The 19,512-nt window shown below is 53.4% G+C and overlaps 1 protein-coding gene across 3 annotated transcripts; it reads right to left on the bottom strand.

Annotated features, from left to right (window-relative positions):
- Positions 1 to 5,402: 5,402 nt before the first annotated feature.
- FGL1 (fibrinogen like 1) lies at positions 5,403 to 18,140 on the bottom strand. 3 transcript variants are annotated; one of them, XM_043972405.1, is made up of 8 exons: positions 18,100 to 18,140; positions 15,901 to 15,967; positions 12,023 to 12,203; positions 10,029 to 10,188; positions 9,530 to 9,627; positions 7,526 to 7,614; positions 7,204 to 7,391; positions 5,403 to 5,712 (listed from the first exon to the last, which is right to left on the bottom strand). In XM_043972405.1, the coding sequence occupies exons 1-8, from the start codon at positions 18,123 to 18,125 to the stop codon at positions 5,553 to 5,555; spliced, it is 969 nt and encodes a 322-aa protein (XP_043828340.1). In that variant the 5' UTR covers positions 18,126 to 18,140; the 3' UTR covers positions 5,403 to 5,552. The 3 variants fall into 3 exon arrangements, with proteins under 3 accessions (XP_043828340.1, XP_043828341.1, XP_043828342.1); XM_043972406.1 differs by lacking the exon at positions 18,100 to 18,140 and adding an exon at positions 17,193 to 17,467; XM_043972407.1 differs by lacking the exon at positions 18,100 to 18,140 and adding an exon at positions 17,193 to 17,467 and having other exon boundaries at positions 15,901 to 15,964.
- Positions 18,141 to 19,512: the final 1,372 nt, after the last annotated feature.

Raw genomic sequence — 19,512 nt, 5'->3', positions numbered from 1 at the left:
CATGAGGGCAAGGCGGCCAGCAGGGAGATGGAAAGGACGCCCCCAGAGCGAGTCTGGCCAGAAGTGAGTGATCCTGGAGTCTGTCCTGAAAGGGTTGGGTGGTCCCAGAGAGGGCGGCACCAGTGAAGAGAGTGGGAAAGCTGGGACCAGACGAAGTCTCTCCACCTGCTACCTGTGTAACCTGGACGAGTCATTTGGTCTTTCCCATCCTGTCTCCTCATTGGTAAAATGGTGTTGGGGGGTTGACTAGGAGGTCCACAGAGCCAGGAGGGTGGGGACTGCTGAAATCTCCAGTTTTAGATCATAGGATACTTTGCGATTTGGCCAGCGGTCTAGCCTGAGCTGGCCACCCCCCAGGACATCTTCCCTTGTCTGTCTGCCTGCCTGTCTGCCCATCTGCCTGCCTGCCTGTCATCCCTTGTATCCCCACCTTTCTCTATGAATGGTCATCGGAACCAGAGCAGTGGTGGGGCTCAGGTTGGCAGAACTCGACAGGACCTGCAATCATGGCTGGATCTCGGCCCAAGCTCTGGATGTGCTCCTAAACCACATGGGGCATGGGCCCCAACCCTGAACCGCTCCTGCCCCTGCACACTCTGGTGACAACCCTAGGGGACCCAAACAGCCCCATTCGGGCCATCTCATGTCTTCCAGCCTCTAGGGATTGCCCCTCCCCTTCCCCAGCTCCATTGTCCCAAGACAAGTCCCACTCTTTCTGCTCATCCAATCTACCCACCTCTCCCACCACCCCCTTTCCACAATAGCCCTCTTCCCTCTTTAGCTGGGCTCCTTGTACAACTAACTAACTTCTTCTCCAAGAACAGCCGCTCTGGCCCTGAACTTCCCTGTGGCCTGGAACGTCTGCACCTGGGGGCCTAGCACCTGCCCACTTCTCCTTCCATGGGCCCTCACAGTGTTCTGGACTCCTCACGGCCGCCTGACCTAGACTGGTTCTTAGTCCTGACCACCCAGAGGAAGTTCCATGAGAGAGGCTCTAGACAGGGTCCCTGGGCCCATTCCAAGGATAAACTTTGCCATCTGCCCCATATAGTCCTTCCCTTCCTTTACAGGCCCAATTCAGATGCCACTACTTCCATGAAGCCTTCCTGCCCGGGCTCCCATCCCCTGGCAGTCACATTTCTTCCAGCGTGTTGGTCTTTACTGCGTTTTCTTTTCATCATTTATTTACAAACGCGTCTGATGTTCCCTCTCCCCCATTAGTCCTTCCTAAGCTCCAAGATCCCTGAGGACACAGTAATGTCATTCTCCTCCTACTCCAGAGCCTAGCACGGCACCTTATCCATTTGGGGAGGGGAGGGGAGTCCAGGCCTTTGGTTGTTTAAACTCTCTCCATTAGTAACTCATGAGGCTTCCCTCAGCCAGTATAGGCTGGGCAGAGACTTGGGGTTAGGCTGCTGACTCCCACTCCTCATTTTCTGGGTGGAGAAACTGAGGCCAGGAGGGATGAGGTGACTTGCGAAGCCAGAGAGTGACTAAGGGAGGTCTTGATGACTCTTGCAAGGCCGGCTCTGTAGGCCCCGCTCCTCTCCTCCGTGGGGATCCGAAGCACTTTGTTCACTGAACTGTACTGAGCAGAAGTCACTCCCTGAGGGGCTCTCATCTGCCCAGAATCCCTCACCTGGGGCGATCCTGGGGCAGGCTGGATACCTCGGGCTGCCCCCAGGCAGGAGCTGGCAAGGCCCTCCACGCTGGGGCCGGGGTGGGGCTGAGGAGGAAGCGGGATGGCAGCATCCCCTGCCTGCCCATGGCATCTCCAGAGCCCACGTCACCATGGTGCTTGCTGCACAGGCTGTGGCGGGCTGAGAGCTCCACCTAGAGGGAGCCCTGCCCTTCCTCAAGCGAGGGAGCCGGCAGGGCCTTGAGCATCAATGGTGCTTTTAGAAAAAGATGGGTGGGGGGAGTTCCCTGATGGATAGCACCCTCAGCCTCCACCCCAGCCTTTCCCCCAACAACCCTCTTGCCTCTGCCTGTTTGCCACCCCTCTCCTGGTCCTCCTCCCTTCCTGGCATCGATGCCCCAGCCACGGCTCAGTCCATTGCTGCTGATGGCCAGCAGCAGCCGTGTCTCTCCATTGCCACGTGGGTCTGTGGAGACAGGGGCATCCTCAGAAAGTAAGTGCCTTGAGGCACTTGGGGGGTTTGGTTTCTGTCTTGGGGTCACAGTGCCCGCTCAAGTAAGAGCTTAATAAACGCTTTATCGCCACCCCAGCCTGGCACACTTCCAAGCAGGTGTTAGGGGCTCTCCAACTCCTTGTTCGATAGTCTGTAGCCCTCATCACCTGGACACCTGCTACAGAATTGCAGGGCTAGAATCTGAGAGAGGACAGAAGGGGCATCACTGACATACCCAAGCCCTCGGACAGACTCTGAGAATGGTGTACGTCCTGGACATGGGTGGCTGAAGACCACCCGGGACCGTCTTCAGAACCACATTGCTAAGTGCACAGAAGACATCCATTATATTGGAGCAGAGTTGTTTTCAGAACAAGCTCCTAATCCTGGCTTAGGAACCCTCGGTGCAGAAGATGGGGCCTCTGGGGCAACACGGAGGGAAGCAACCCATCATTTAATCCCTTAGCCCCAGTCTGAACAAAGAAATATAGGGGTTGTATGGGAGTGTGCTGCCCATGCCTCCCAATTCTCTTCATCTTGGGCTGCTGCCTCTCCAATTACCTTTATCTTCTTACCTTTCCACATGTGGTTGGAGCCTTGTAGAATATAAGTTTTCAATGGCAGGACTGCTTCAATTTTGGCTTTGCAAGCCTAGTGCGCTAGCACAGTGTCTATATACAGGAGGTACTTAATAGCTGCTTGTTGGGTTAATGGAATTGAGTTGCTTCATTGTCTTTCCAGATCTTGGCATAGGATGTGGCATTTTGAAGGGAAAGAGTGCTAAGCTGCCAGTCGACCCCACAGTGGGGGGGGGTCTGGCCTGTGTCTCCCCTCAGTGTCTCGAGTTCAGAGGGGCACCGCGTTATCTCTAAAGGTTCTCCTACCTCTGAATCCTCAGTGGTTGGTTAGCCAAGGTAGCTCCTGAGGGCACAGAGTGCTGGACCTGGAACCTGGGGTTTGAATCTACCTTAGACACTTCCTGGCAAGCCGCCCCCCTCTACCTGCTCTGTTCCCCCTTCTGTAAAATGGGAACAACAGACAGCACCTATCTCCCAGCTGTTCTGAGGATCAAGCGAGATGGTATTTGTAAAGTGATTAGCTCAGTGCCAGCACATAGCAGGTGCCACATGAAGATTATTGTTGTTATTAGCGCTGTATGTGGTGAGAGGAGGTGGCATCCAGAAAACACAAGAAGGTGGCACTCAAAACAATCCCAACAATCTCTCTGGCAGGAGACAAGGTTTGGAGGTAACTTAGCACCCTTGTGCCTGGCATGTAGTAAGCACTTAAGAAATGCTTGTGGTTGACTCACTTCAGAGGTATCAGGCAGAGAGGCTGAGTTTTTTTAAGAAAGCAGTCACACAGAATGAAATGACGAGGTCTAGCAAGATGCACTTCTATCAGTCAGTCAGTCAACATGCATTAAGAGCCTACTCATGTGCTGACAGCTTGGGGATGCAAAGGAACGGCAAAAGGACAGTTTGTGGTGGGGAAAAGACAGGGTCAGCTTTGCAAACCAGGGCTCAGGCGTAGGGCTAAGAGTCTCTGACCTCGGCTCTGAGCCAATTCTTAGAAGCCAGAAGGACAGGGACTGGGAAATGAAGGGATAGACCACAGGCTAGGCCCATGTCCACGATTCGCTAGCCCCAGGCATTCCCCACCTCTGTTCGAAACCTCCCCAAGGCAGGTATCATCCAAACTGTGGAGCTTGTGGAGCTTGGGTAGTCAGAAAAAGGGAGGAGAGGGGTCTTGTGACAGAAAGAGTTTGAGATGCCCTTGGGACATCCCAGGTGGAGGACACTGCAGGAAGCTGGACATGTAGAACTGCTGCTTGCTCAGGAGAGAGGTGAGGGCTGTGGTAGCTGAAACCCTAGGAGGGGCCAAGCAGAAGAGAGGAAGTCAAGAGAGAAGAGGAGAGGGTCTAGGATGCAATCTCGGAGCACTCCCATGCTGGGGTGGGGGAGGATGTGGAAGAGGCGCCTATGAAGGAAGTGGGCAAAGGAACAACGACAGAGAAATGTCCCCCAAAACAGAGGACAGACACACGGGGGTGGGGGGGGGTGTCGGGGAAGCAGACACAGAGACAGAGACAGAAACGAGAGAGTTAGAGTGCCAGAACCCCTGGCACCGATGGAAAGGGATGGGGTCCAGAGCACAAGTCAGGGCTGGCCTTGGCCCCCTCGTTTTCTAAGACTAGAGCAAAGGAGGAAAGGGTGAGAGATGGTGCTGGAGTGATTTGAAAGTTCAGGGGGAGAGAAGAGAGAGTTTGGATGGATGACACACATTTTTCTGGGGCAGGTTTGCCACACAGCCTCCCCTCTGGGAAGGGAGCAGTGTCCGCCCCTCCCTCCCGGGGTCAGCGCTAGCTGCTTAGGGAGGCCTTCTTGCATCTATCTAGAGTCAGCCTCTCAACAACTCCCCTTCATGGCTCCCAGTTCTGCCTCTGGGCGAGCGAATGATCAGAAGCTCTTCCAGGTGTCCTCTCCTCCGGACATCTGGGTCGGAGCCCTAGGTGAGACTGACTAGCGAGCCACACAACCTCTTGCTGCCCCCACTTCCATCCTCTCTCCAATGACACCAGGACTACTTTTGTCTGAGGGCCGGCTAAGGTACATGGCAGCTCAGTGGTACAGTGGGCAGCTCGCTGGGTCTGGACCTCAGGAAGAGCCGAGTTCTAATCAAGCCTCTGCCATTTGTTAGCTGATAAGTTAGTCACTTAACCGCTGCCTGCCTCAGTTTCCTCACCGGTAAAACAGAGGACCATAATAGCACCTACCTCTGAGTTCTGTTGTGAGGGTCAAAATGAGAGACTATCTGTAAAAGAGCTTGCAAGCCTATAAAGCCTGTAGAAATGCCGGGTTGTTAGGGTATGATGTGACGACGACTGTTATGAACAAAGTGCCTTACTTGCAAATCACCATAACCCAAAGAAATCAGAGATTGAAGAGCGAAGGCCACTCCCCTCCCATCCTGGCTGCCCCTTCATTCACCTCCAGTTTGGGATGTCCTTCCTCAAATACAGCTCCTGAAAGTAAGTGTGGTACTCTGGCTGTGGTTGGTCTGGGCAGGGCCCAGGGCAGGGTCCAGGGCAGAGGGACGGGTTCTTGGCCCTGTGGCTCTTGCCGCTGCCAAGACTGCCCTCCCAGAAGCCTCACATTCTCTCCAACAATCATCTAAGTCTTGCTCGAGGTTTCTGTTGGGCTATCTCCTGGACCGACGGGATGCCCCCCTGAAGGCAGGCCCCCCACAGTGCTTCCCAGCTCTTCCCCGTCTGATCACACCATTTATTGGGTTAATTTCTCATTACATTTCCTTCATTGAGAGTGTGCTAAATGATGAGCAACACGGCCACACTGGAAAAGTCCATCCTCGGGGCAGCAGTTCCTGCCCAGGCAGGGACAGAGATCTCGGGACGCACATTTAGATGACGTTGGGCACAAAGTCACTGGGCCTGATCTTCATGACGACAGATTTCAAGGAGTACCACCAGCCGCGCCAGGTGTACCAAACAATGCCATCGTCCGTTTGGCCTGTGTATGCGCCTCGGTAGTAGAGACCATTGAGGTTTGCCGAGTGACACCTGAGAGGGGAAACGCGAGATGTGATGTGTCATCATTGGAACCATCTCTCTTGATGACAAAATCCTTCCTCGGCCTCTTTTGTGGGTGACACAACCTGCCAGGCTTGGGGGCTGAAGTAGGACTGGCCCGGGCTTCTTTAAGGGAAGAGGGGTCCCAGCTCTCAGATCCCATCGTGATAAGGAAGCCCCAGAGGAAATTCTCTCCAACAATGCAAATGCCCAATTGTTCTGTAACTTAGAACCCTGGAGGCTGGCATTCCCAGGCTCACGCAGTCACTGTAAGTCAGGGGAGGATTTGAACCTGCCTCTGCCATCTCATGGGCCTCTCCGTCCTTCCTCTTTTGGGGATCAGATTCACAGACCTCAGGCACAGGTTTGTAATGGCCGTTAGGTGAGCTCTATACCATCCCTTCATTCTTATATTCTGTATTACTGGCCCCCAAGCCCCTGTACCTTCAAATCTAGCCTCAGACACTCAGTCACCTTGTGATGTTAAGCAGGTCCCTTAACCTCTCTTTGCCTCAGCCCCTCATCTGTAAGATGGGGATAATAACAGCACCTACCTCCCAGAGTTGTTATGAGGATTCAATGAGATCATATGTGTAGAGTGCTTAATAGGGTCTGGCACATAGTAGGTGCTGTATAAAGGCTAGCTATAATATTATTTTGGCACTTATGTGGAGGACTGAGTAGAGAAAGAAGAGACAGCCGGCACGGGGAGGCTGCGACACAGTCAGGCTTCAGTGTGAATAACCCGCTTCTCCTCAAGCTCGGCCTCCCTGCAGCCTGAGCTCCTTGAGCGCCAGACGGCTCCTTCCTGTCTCTGGCCACTTCAGTCTCAGGCAGCTCAGATTGCACCTTTGTACCTTCCCCAGCTCCAGGGGAGGAAGTGGAGGGAGGTCCACCGGGGCGTGGACGCTGCCCGAGGCCATGACTAGGGAGTGGACCAGGGTCCAGCCTCAACCTGGCTTCCTGGGTCCTTGCGCACTCGGTCTTAAAGGGCAGGGAGGCCGACTTGGCTTGAAGTTATCCTTGGGTTATCCTAATTAGCTCCAGCTTCCCCCGCACCGCCTACCTCTCCTCTGATAAGTGGGTGCCGACAGCAGCTCCCAGAAAGCACTGGGTGAGAGCCACGCCTCTGCCTCCAGGGAGCCCCCCGGGTGAATTCTTTTCTCCCTCCTCGTCTCCGCTCCTGGCCTCCTGAAAGTGGCCGCTAACCCCCCACCTTCTACCAGAAACTTTCCCAAGGCCCGTTAATCCCAGCACCTTCCTGCTGGGGCCATCTCCCGGGGACCTCGCTCATAGCTCACAGGTGCCTAGTGGTTGGAATGGTGTCTCCCCGGCTGGAGCGTGAGCTCCTGGGGGGCAGGAGCCACGCCTTTTTATCTTCCTGTGCATCCCCCCGCCCCCCTTCACATGGTACCGCATACAGTAGGCACTTAATAAATGCCTTTTGACTGACTCCTGAACCAACCGGAGGAGCTCGCCTACCTGTTGTACCACCAGCCTCCTTTGTCCTCCTCCGCGCAGTTCCCCGAGTAGTTGTCGTTGTCTCGGTCCCGGGTGCTGAATTTCATTCGTAAGTGGCTAGCCCACCACTGGACCTCAGGATGGAAGCTCCCTGCCAGTGAGTCCCCCGCTGTGCCCGAGTATTCCCTGAAGCTCAGCTCGTAGGCGCTCTAAGGGGAAGGACTGGCATCCTTAGAGCCAGTCTGGGCCCACAGAATGGGCCCGTGAGGAAAGAGACCAATGTGCCCCATCTGCTTCTGAGGACGGCTGGGGAGGAGGCGGGCTCACGCTACTCCTTGCCTACCTTTTCATCGCCAACTCGGAAACTTTCGTACTGTGCGAAACGGTGCTCTCCCTCGAAGTCGGCGAGGTCGATCTTCAGAGCGTAGTCTCCTGGACAAGCAACAAGCACACCCCCAGCCTCGGCTAGCTTCTGCTTTGCCCCAGAGCCCGAGACCCGGGCAACCCCGCTCGCTGATCACTCGGGGCCTCGCCCCAAGCAAACTCCCCTTTCTGGAGAACCAGTGACCAGCCACGTGGCCTTTTGGCCACTGAGGCCCCCTTGCCATTGTTGCTGCTCCAGCTACATCAGGAGAGCGCCTGTGAGGCACGGCTTCCCAGACTCCCCACCCCTGCAAGAAATCACAGCCCACGGCAGCACAGGGACGACTGACTGGGTCCTGTTGTTCTCCATACAAATATGAAGAACACAAAAACATGGTATGGCAGAAGGAAAAAGCCCACCCAAAGAGCTAGCCTTGGAAGGACGCCTTAACGTTTGCCAAGCATCCGGCCTCTTATCATCTCATTTCATCCTCGAGACCACCTTGGGAGGGAGAGCTATCAACATCCCCACTTTACAGGTGAGGAAACTGAGGCTCAGAGAATTGAAGTGACTTGGCCAGGGTCACAAAGCCAGTCTCCAGCAGGATTTGAACTCAGATCTTCCCAACAGGAAGTCCAGCCCTCTGCTACAGCCCACTGCCTCCCCAGAGCACAGAATCTGAGCAGAGATCTGTATGCTTTCAATGAAGACATTATCCTGGAAGCAGCAGGACCACCAGGAAGGGTACAAGAAAGAAAGGAGGGATATTCCTGGTTGTCTAAGGGTAGTGTAGAGAGGATGAATGGAAGGAATTGGGATACCTCTCCTGGAGCCCAGGAGACCTGGAGGGATCCCAGCTACCGGGGAGGACCTGAAGGACCATCCCTGAGGGCTGAGCCAGGCCCAGTGGGGAGGCTGGGGAGCTGCACAAAAGGCCAACCGAGGTTGCGTGTCAGGGAAACCTTCCAAACAAGGGTAGCTGCACTCCACATTTTCCAAGTGCAATGGGTGTGCCGGAGATCTCCAAGCACTTATTGGATGTCCTTGGATGCCCAATGGACCTTGGTGGGGTACTGGATGGGGTTGAGGAGTGGGACCCTCAAGGCCTGGCTTTAAATCATGCCCCAGACCCTTAAGAGCTGTGTGATGCTGAGTCACTTTTCTCAGAGACTCAGTTTCCTCATCTGTAAAATGGAGACAGTACCTGTAGTAGCTGCCTCACTGGATTGTAGTGAGGCTCAAATGAGAAAATCAATGTCAAGTGTTTCGTCAGCCTCTAAACACCAGAGAAATGGGAGCTGTTAGGAGAGAATTCCCTGCCAGGCATGGGGTGGGAGAGATGGCAGCCGGGGCCCCCCAGCTCCAAGACTCTGCTCGTGGTGTGATCTGTGACCTCACAAATCCTTTGCCTTTGCACCTCTCACTTCTACTGAGTATTCAATTTACAGAAAAGCTTGGCCCACTAATACACCCACATTACTCCTGCCCCCCCTCTCCTGCCTGTCTGTCTCCTCTCTTTCCTCCCCACCTTCTCTATGCTTTGTCTCCCTCTTTCCCCTATCTCCTCCTCTCTCAGTCTCTCTCTCCTCCCCCTCTTTCTCTCTCTGTGCTATGTCTCTTTCCCCTATCTCCTCTCTCTGTCTCTCTCTTTCCTCTATCTCCTCCAGCTATCTCTCGGTCTCTCTGTGCTTATCTTTCTGTCTTTGTTTGCCTCTCTCTCCCTCTCTCCTCTTTCTCTTACTTGTTTAGCATATTTTGAAGCAGACATTCTCTCTCTTCTTTCTCTCTGTCTCCTTCTCTTTCTCTCTTTCTGTCTCTCTCCTCTCTTTCTCCCCTCTCTCTCCTTCTCTTCTGCTGACAGCCACGAATCCCCACCCTTATCTGACAAGGAGCATAACCAGGCATGGCCCAAACACCTTAAACATTTCAAGCTCTAGGAATCTCATTGCTGAGCAAAACAAGGTTTCCCCACATCCATCTTACGTTGGGTGGTCAGGAAGTGGAGGTTTTTATTCCCGAGCCAGTATTCGCCATTTTTTTGGACAAAATTCCCAAAACCTTTTTCGTAGTCATTCCAGTTCCTGAAAATCCAAGGGAAAAGCAAACAGGGCTGTCACCTGCCTCCTGCTCCAGCCCACCCTTACCTTCTTCCTCCTCCTGGATTATGTTTGTGGCCCCAAAATGCTTTCCTGCTCCTATGCATATTGTTATTCCCATTTCACAGATGAGACCCTGAGTGCCCTGAAGCCCAGAGCACCCAAGGTCACTGAACACATCAGTGACAGGGGCAGGATGAGAACCCCATTGTCTTTGCCCTGAACTCACTGACACTCTTTGCCCTCTGTCATTTGGAGGCAGATCCTCGGGATTTTGTCTTAACTGGAAAGGTGGCACTTCAAGCCCACCACTGGCCGAGGTGATCAGTCAAAGCACTGAGCTACGCCTCTCACTCTAAAAAAGGCTGCGGCCTGGCCCAGGGTACCTGTCAAAGTTCTCTGAGCCATCAGAGCGCCTCTGGACCACCGTCCAACCCCCTCCGTCTGTCATGTCGCAGTAAGCAGAGAACTCTTCCGGGCTCTGCAGGGGCTTGATTTTGTAGAAACCACTGAGCTTGTGCCCATCATTGAACACCTCTGAACAATCTGTTGGCAAAATATCTGTCAGGAGACCCTGCCCCAAGGGTGGCCCCCAGATACCATTCAACAAACACGTCTATATGTGCTCTAAACAGATCCCGAAAAGAATGGTGCCTGCCCTCAGGAACCTTACATTCTTTGGGCAGGATGCCTTGGGGCACAGAAAAAGACTTCTAAAGTAACCTGGGGAGGGAGAAAGCATTAACCCCTGGGCGGGCAATTTGGGGGAGGCTTTAGGTAGAAGGGGGCACGTGAACAGAGCCTGGAAGGAAGCAAAGGACTATGGGCCGGTGTGAGAAAAGGCCCAGAGGCATTCTAGGCATGGGGGGAGAAGATGGAAAGCCGAATTCAGGGAACCTAAACTAACGTTAATCAGGAGAGGTAGGGGAGAGCCAGACAAAGAAAGGCTTGAAATGCTGGCTAACACCCGAGACCTTTGCCAGGAGGTTAACACGGCCAGGCCTTCCCTGTAGGGGCAGAGCCAGACAGCTATGGGTGTGAGGGGTGGGCTGAAGAGGACAGAACAGCTGTTTCGCCTGGCATTACAGGGCCATCACAATCTATCCTGGGATGACCTTGTTCCCTTCCCCTTCCCTTCACCCCTCTGGGGATGCTTGGAATGAGTGATGTGAGGTGGCACAGTAGATAGATCTTGAGACCCAAAGTCAGGAAGACATGAATTTAAATCCTGCCTCATACTTACTAGCTGAGTGACCTTGGGCAGATCATTTTATCTTTGTCTGCCTCGGTTTCCTCACCTGTAAAATGGGGGTGATCGTATACCACCTGCCTATGAGATGTCATATGCAAAGAAGTCTTCTAGCCTTAGAGTACCATGCAAATCTTAGCTATTACTCTTCTTTGGGGCTTCTCATTAGCTTATTATTCAAGCCTCAGGTCACATGCCACCTCCTGCAAGAAGCCTGCCTTGATTTGACATAGTTTCAATCTCTCTGCCCTGGGTCTTTCTCAGACCCTCTGCCTTGAGCTCTCTCTCCCATCACAATCTGGCTGGTATCGTACATATCTTTGTACATGACAGATTCTCCCCAGATGGAATCTGGGTCCCCAAGGGCAGAGACTGTTGGTTTTCATCTTTGTGGCCCCAGCATGGAAATAAGGATTAAAAAGGGGGGGTGGGAATCAGTTATCCTATACCACCGTAAGCAGAGGCTCATTAAGCCTATGGAGAGTGTCTTAGAGCAGGACTTGAACCCAGACTTGAGTTTGAGGGTCAGCTGTTGCCATGGAGCAAGTCTGAGATCTCTGAGCAGGACCTCAGAGGCCTGTGCTCTAAGGAATGGGTGAGAGGCATAGGAGCTGTGATTAACCAGAGGTCTAGGGAACTGGGGGGGGGGGCGGCACAATAGCCTTCATCGATGCATCTCCTGCCCTCTCTGCGGACCCCTCTCTGAGGCCCCTCAGGCAGTCAGTCTGGTGAAGCCAGGACTCCGCAGCATCGGGTTTTAAATGCAGAAAACAGAATGCAAAGACTACAAAGGAAACCAAGTCTATGGAAATAGCTAGACACATTTTTCTTTTTAAATACAAGTTCCTGGACTCCGTGTGACACAGCTAGGAAGGGTCCGAGGTAGGATTAGAATCCAAGCGCGATGGGCCGCTGCACCAGTCTGTATGCTGCGCATTTATCTTACGGTCACCTCGGAGAGAGCGGGAACGAGGAGAGGCAGAGCACTTGGGGACTGAGCGGGTGCTTCACTGTTGGGAGGGCACTGAGAGGACCGAACCCTGCAGCCAGGACCCTGTCCGCCCTCCCCCATGGGCAGAGATGCCAAGGACCACAGGGAAGGCCAAGGGAAGGCGAGCACCTCTGACTGACCTGCGTACTGTCTCCTTCCTCCGAGGTGCGGGATGCTCCTTTCCTCTCCTCGGTCCAGCAGCTGCAGCTCCTGCTCCTGCAGGAGCTGCTCAATCCTCACCTGCTGCTGCTTGACCCGGGCCTCCAGGACTCTCAGCTGGTCCCTGAGCCTCTGCTGCTCTTGAAGGCAGCTCTCGAGAGCCTGGAGGGGAAGACAGAGCTCTCCATGACAGAAGATGTGGCCGGGTCGCCTGAAGGGCCAGTCTGATGTCTTCCTGGGCGCCCACCCCACCTCCCAGGTGGCCACACTCCTCTTCCGGCTTCTGGTCATTCTTGCGCAAGTGAGTGGGCCCAGCCTGCTGAGCCTCTCGGTGAGACAGCGTCCCGCGCAGGGACTGCACACCCACAGCTCATGAGGCGCACTGCCTGCTGGGGCCCCGAAGGGCTCTGACCCGCGTCTGGTCAGGGCCGCCCACTGTGCTGAGGCGGGCCCAGGTGCCTACCATCCCCCCAGCCTCCCAGGGCCACGAACTCGGTGTAATCCTCGGCTCCTGATCCTCCCTGGCCGCTCACACCAAACACACCCCTGGCCACAGCGTCTCGCATTCAAGCCAATCTGACAAGTAACCCCCCTACTCAATAACCCCCGGATGCAGTAGCACTTGGCACCGAATCACAGAATGGGAGCCAGAATGAAATGACCTTAGAAGCTTCCAGTCCAACCCATAAATGAATGAGGATTCCCTCTGAATCTATCCAAAGGAGGTCGCCCCGCCTGCTTATGAAGGGGCACAGACAGGGGCAGCTGGGGCAGCTCTCGTCGTGCCGCCTTTCTGGATCGTTCCCCATGATCCCGCTCCTGCCCGGGGCGGGGGGGGGGGGCAGGCACATTAAGGCTAATCCCGCCTTCAGAGAACAACCCTTCCAGGACGGGAAGACACTCCTCGTGTTCCCCCGGAGTCTTTCTCCCTGCTCCTCCGAGCGCCCGCTCACATCCTATCTATCTCCCACAGGAGGCCATCCCGCTTGATGCCAGTGAGTCCCCCGCGACGTGCTCCAGGTTATCCGAAACAGATTCTGTTCGTGCCTAGTAGTCGGCAGGCCGCCTCCCCGCTGGGCTGTGAGCTCCTGGAGAGCATGGATCCTGTTTCTGCTCTTCTTTGTCTGTGCAGCCCTTAGCACACGCCCGGCACACCACACAGTAGGTGCTTCATAAATGCCGGCTGACTGACCTCTGAGGATAGCAGCAGGGCAGGGCAGGGGAGCACCGAGCCCAACACTTCTTCCACGCCTCTTCTCTAGCATCCTTTGGATTCTCCCGAGAGCGTCCGGGGCTCCCTCCTCCAGAGAGGAGTCTCCACCTGGGTGCTGGGCTTTGCTTTTATTATCTCTGAGGGCTCACTCGTCTTTTTCCTCCCCCTTCCCGAGGACTTCCTTCTGTCCTCACGTCACCTTCCCCCTCTGCCCTTTCCAGTCCTGCTTTGCCCCGTGGAAGGCACATTTTGGGTGCTTTGAGGAACTCTTTGTTGTCTCAACAACCAGGAGTGTGAAGTTATCCCCTGGGTTCCTTCACTTCTCGAGTCGGAGGGAGGGCTGTCTACACGTGGAACTCAACTGTCCAGTTTATGATCGAAAGGCAGATGTCACAGAGTGAAGGCTCTGACCGACTGACCGAGATTCTCCGGGTTTTTTGTTTTTGTTTTTTTAAATGAGGCAATTGGGGTTAAGTGACTTGCCCAGGGTCACACAGCTAGTAAGTGTTAAGTGTCTGAGGCTGGATTTGAACTCAGGTCCTCCTGACTCCAGGGCCGGTGCTCTATCCACTGCGCCACCTAGCTGCCCCCGGTTTGTTTTTAAAGTGCCGCTGACGGGGGTCTGCAGTAGAGGCTCATTGGTGTTTGAAAGCCGATCGTTAAATTTTCAGTGCGAGCATTTAAACCTCAGAAGTGAACTAATGCCGCACATTGATTTGTTTGGTTGATCGTCTCGACTTAAGAAAGTAACGGAAAAAACGATAACAAAGCAAATCCAACTTTAAAGTGGTATGTCACGTGAACAGTTTTTGATGGTTTTGTTATGGAGAGGCTGTTAAAGATTTACCAGCATGCTCCTGGCTTCAGGTTATTGGAACCTCACTTCCTAAACACCTCCTTAAGACTTCTGTGGTCTTTAAACACTTCTGGGTGGTGGGGTGGACAGAGCCCCGCCCGGAGTCGGGAAGACCCCCTCTTCCTGAGTTCAAATCTAGCCTCAGACACTTAGTAGCTGTGTGAGCCTGGGCAAGTCACCCGATCCTGTTTGCCTCCATTTCCTCACCTGTAAAATGATCTGGAGAAGGAAATTACAAACCACTCCAGTATCTCTGCCAAGAAAACCCCACATGGGGTCATAAAGAGTTGAAAAGAACTGAAATGACTGAACAACAACAACTTGACAACCCTCAGCTTCCTTTCCTTTCTTTCAACAACAGTCCCAATTCCTCCCCACTTTTGGTGTAACCATTTCGGGTGTCACCGTTGTCTTTCACTTACCAATTTGTTTAATTTACTCATTGTTTGGCTTCTCTTGCCTCGACAAGTACCTTCCCCTTTTCTTTCTCTTTGAACACCTCTCTCCAGGTGTCTGACACTTCCTGCTCCCATTTGGGGTTTTCTTGGCAGAGATACTAGAGTGCTTTGCCATTCCTTTCTCCAGCTCATTTTACAGATGAGGAAACTGAGGCAAACAGGGTTAGGTGACTTGCCCAGGGTCACACAGCTAGGAAGTGTCTGAGACCAGATTTGAACTCAAGATAAGTCTTCCGGACTCCCAGCCAGGTATTCTATGTACTGGGTCACCTAGTTGCTCCCTCTCTCCAGGTCCTTCCCCTTTCATCCTGCTCCTTTGCCTTCAACCTTTTTTCACCTGAATCCATAAGAGAAGTCTAGACCCTCCTGGAGAATGTTCTCCTTCCAGCTGCCTCACTTCGTCCTGATCTCACTTCCTCCTATTCAGTCTCTGGCCTTCTTCACAAATCCAAACTCCCCAACACCACACAACAGCTCAAGAACTTCCCCTTCCCCGGCCTCTTCAGTACAAACTTCTCTTCCTTTGCAGAAATGAGTGAGAGGAGTGGGGCTGGCTGCTGTGTCTGTGGTGCCGGCAGAGGCTCCTCGGAAGGCTTTGCTGAGCCCATTAAATGGCTAAAGAGCCCAGCGGCCGCCTTACCTCATGACTCAGCCACCTGCCATGGATCCATCAATAGAAAAGCACTGGCCACACCCGCTCCCATGATTTACCAGGCACTGAGCTAAGCAAAGGGGTCCAGCACAAGCCAGCAAGACGGCCCTTGCCCTCAGGGGGCTTACACTCTAAACACAGAGGTTCGGGGAGGAGGAGGAGGAGGAGGCTGGGACCAGGGCTTGGACATTCCCAGGACATGGCCTGGGGCATTCAGGCCTCAGCAATCAGAGCCCAGTGTCCCCTGGGAGTGTGTGGGGAGGAAGAGTGCAGGTGGCACGGCTTGGGCTTGGCGATGGCCAGGAAGGAGAGGATGCCTGTAGCAGGGGGGCCCTTAGCCCCATATTAAGGGAAAGAGGCCAGGTCCGCAGTCACACGACCCGGGACAAGGATTCAGATATCTGGGCCTTCTCTGTGCCGCCACTGTGCTCCTCCAAGAGATAAGATTCTAAGTGATGAGTCTGTTGGGCTTTGTGTTGGGCCCACAAGCTCCCAGAGAGCAGGGACTTCAGGTGTCTGACCTGGACTCTATCTCTCCCAGCACACAGCAGGACTGTTTGCTGAGTGAACGAACAAACGAATGAATGAACGAATGAACAAATGAACGAATGAATGAATGAATGTCAGAGACAGCAGCATTACATCTCCAACCCCCTGACTATGCCCAGTAGAAACCTCACCCAGCTTCTCCAGTCCATCATCAAAGTCACTGCCAGGATGACACTGAACCACTTCACCATCTTCCTGCTGAGAAAAAAAAGAAATGCCACTAAAAGGAAATGAATTCAAGACTCCCTTTTCTGAGCCCGGAACTAGGTCCATACTCTGCTGGGATGACCTGGTCCGACCCAGCCTAGGTCCTCTCTAATTTGGGGAACTCTTGGGCCTATTCTGGCTGGCATCCAGCTGGGAGAAGGGGTGGGGGAAAAGAGGGAAAATCGACCCTGCCTATGACATTACTGCAGCCTGCTATTGGGAAATAGTGTTTCTTTCTAATGTGTTTTTTTGTTTTCTACACTGTCCGCTTGTGTTGGTAAATCACACGGCCATTAGTGGTGAATTGCCATCATTCTGTAAGTTTGGGGAGGCTGAGATTGAGGCAGACGTTTCTCCAAGAGAAAAGAGGCTCATGTGGATGAAGAGAGAATTTGTCATTTGTTAGTAATTTCTGAGTCTAATACAGAATATAATCCCTAGACTATCAAGGAACCTGGGCTGAGAGGGATCATGGAGAGAAGCCAGAGGTGCCAGTGTACAGCATTGCATGTAGCCCAGCACCTCACCATACACACACACACACACACACAGAGTCACACAATACACACACTCACACACCCATACATACCCATACACACTCGTGACCTTGACACACTCAGTCATATACACACTGACACAGACACACACTGACACACCCACACACATATACACACTCAAACACACATACACACACTCACACATACACATAATCACTCACACCCTCACACACACACACACACACACACACACTTTCTCTCTCTTTGTCTACTGGGCTTCAGCCATGGTGACCTGGTAAGCAGGTGAGCCCTGGGAGGGGAAGACCAGGAATTGCCTCCCCAGTGACCCACTGCTTTGATGACCACCTGGGGGAAAAGCAGGAGACTACCCTTGAAGGAAAAGAGGGACCATATTCGGAGGCCCCTGTCCCAGGGCGATGCCAGAGTTGGCAAGCTTGGATGAGTCATCTCTAAAATCAAACCCAAGAAGTCCATGTGCAGCTTCCTATGCACAAAGCCACCAGTGTAGAGACAAATGGGGGGGGGGGCAGTTAGGTCGTGCAGTGGATAGAGCACTGGCCCTGGAGTCAGGAGGACCTGAGTTCAAATCCGGCCTCAGACATTTGGCACTTACTAGCTGTGTGACCCTGGGCAAGTCACTTAACCCTCATTGCCCTGCCCCAAAAAAATGACTTTAAGAGACAAGTGGGAAAACTTGCCTGGGGAGGTTGTCCTAGGGTCAGTGGGACGGCTGGCCGAGACTAACTGCAGGCCTCCTTCCTCCCAGACTTGTCCCTGGTGCAGCCTCAGGGTCTCCAACAGCTTGCTGCAGCACCGTTAGACACAGGTCCAGTGAGCCCCAGTGGTGCCTGAAGACCTGCCCTGGAAGCAGGGGACTCTGGCTGACGTCCAGGAGTCAGCATAAGGAAACACTGATTTGCCTGGAATAGAGGCCCAGGTACCCGTATCCTGATGCCCACGTCTGAACTTTGGTTTCCTCTGACTGTTGTTGCGGTTGCTGTTTTAGGAAATGCCTGGGTCAATGCCCGATCACCAATCCAACTCCTCATTTTGGCCAGATCCCAGAATAATGGCTCGGGTCACCAGGGAAGGGTGGTAGGAGAGGGGAGGCAAGTCCAGGCTGCCTGAGGTGGGGGCTCCAAGCCCCAGCCCCTCTCAGGTTCTTATCTAAGGAGGGGAAAGTCCCCCAAGCCGGGTCAGTCTTTTACATTATCTAGGAACAAACTAATGCGAGCTGTAGCCCCCTCAAGAGGACATCAGAGAGCATTCCTGCTAAAGCCTGACCCCTCACCTTGTGCTTCCAGAACCGGGAGACTCCTTTATCTGGTCACTGGCTCCCATCATTCCCTCTCTCCCAGGCCTTCCTGCTCCCCAACCTAGGCCCTAGACTTCCACTCCAGCTGGTTGTTAAATGTTCTGTGGGAGCATTTACAGCTTGGAAAAGAAAAAATGCTATAAATCGGGGCTTGCTATATAGTGTTGTTGATTGTCTAGACTTAAGAAAAGGAGGGAGAAAATGATAATAAGGCAGATTAAAGCTAGAGTGTGTCCTGAAGACATTTTTTTGGAGAGCCAGTTGTTAAACGTTTACCAGCACACCCTTACCTCTTGTTCCCACCACCCCTCAGCATTTTCACAAGCCGTCACTTCTGTTCTTGCTATGCTCCCTTTTCTTCCCATCCTCTAGTCTCACTCCAGCCAGAGGCACGCCCCCTCGCCGCCCTCCTCACTCCTCCACTCTTCTTCCGGCCAGACAAATTCCGGCATGAATGCCCATGTATGGGGGGGACCAGCCAGCAAGGCCCCATCAGATAAGTCCAGGCTCAGTGTTCCCAGGAGCTCCCATGGACAAGTCTTGACTTCCGCCTGCAGAACTGGTCTCCAATGACCTGCTGCATCCATTTGGAAGTACACATATGCAGATGCACAGGGCCTGGTGTGTTAGGAGGGCCTTCCCAAGTACTTGGTGATCGATTCCTGGCAAAAGTAAAAGTGTGGTGGGTACTACAGGTTAATCACTGGGCCTAGGGGAAAGCAAGCCCTTTCCTTTGGCCTCAGAGAAGGGCAGAAACCGCCCCCTGACCTTTAGAATGGTGCCCGGTACAACTCTCATGCAAGGTGGGTTCACCGTGCAGAGCAGCACCAGGTGTGGGCTTAATGGCTAAGCCACTCGTGCCCATCATCTTCCTTAACCCCCATTTGTGACATTTTAGTCTGAAAGAAAATCCAAGTTTGTTGTTTTCTCCCTTCTGACCCATTTCCTGCTGTTTGCAGTTAGTTCTGCGACCGCCTGTGATTGACTCCAGTTCCAGGAAGGTCCATAGGTTGTGTTTTCTTTCTTGTTCACCTTTCTCAATCGGGATTGTGCCCAGCCAGTGTTTGCCTCTGCTGCCGTCACACACGGCCCAATAGCTCAGAGGTCATGAGGCAGCTTGTTATGGGCAAATAGAGGGGGTTGGGGGTAGGGGTCCTTAGGAATTCCTCTTTATAGAATGACACCCTCTTGCACACTGATCCAATTAGAATAAAATAATTGTTTATTTAGGGGCTGGGGAAGGGAAACCAAGAGAGAAATCCTTGGACTTCTCATGGAGAGAAGGCATGGCACAGAGCATGGCTTTGAGATACCAATCTCCTCAAGCAGGAGACAGGCAGGTACTTTTATGGAGGACTGATGGGGGTGATCATCTGACTGTGGAAAGTTCCCTTAGTGAGAGAGGACCATCCCCCACTTGTGGTGGCTGGGAGAACTTGGATGAGGGGTGGCTGCGGATCTCTCAAGCCACAAAGGCAGCAGTCACACCTAATCTTATCTCCCTGAGGGGTGGGGGAGACTGGAATGAAGGGTGGTGGTCCTGGAGCTAACTCAGTCCGGACCCAGTGCCACTTATCTCTTTAGGTGTCTGTCCTTTGGTCTAGTTTCTCAAGGAGAAGGTTCTTTTGATTTACCCCACAAAACTTCTGGGGTACCCAGGGCCATTCACAGCTCATGGCAGAGTCTTTCTGTGTGTGTGTGTG

This window comes from Dromiciops gliroides, chromosome 6 (assembly GCF_019393635.1).
Source record: "Dromiciops gliroides isolate mDroGli1 chromosome 6, mDroGli1.pri, whole genome shotgun sequence".
NCBI classification, from domain to species: domain Eukaryota; kingdom Metazoa; phylum Chordata; class Mammalia; order Microbiotheria; family Microbiotheriidae; genus Dromiciops; species Dromiciops gliroides.
This window is presented reverse-complemented; position numbering and strand designations above follow the sequence as displayed.

What these genes read in the sequence shown, in the direction of transcription:
- FGL1 (XM_043972405.1), bottom strand. Translation starts at nt 18,125, where the DNA reads ATGCTGAGGGGTGGTGGGAACAAGAG. An exon ending in AGGGGTGGTGGGAACAAGAG is followed by an intron (nt 15,968 to 18,099) that starts GTAAGGGTGTGC and finishes TTTTTTTCTCAG; the next exon opens with CAGGAAGATGGTGAAGTGGT. An exon ending in TGATGGACTGGAGAAGCTGG is followed by an intron (nt 12,204 to 15,900) that starts GTGAGGTTTCTA and finishes CTTCCCCTCCAG; the next exon opens with GCTCTCGAGAGCTGCCTTCA.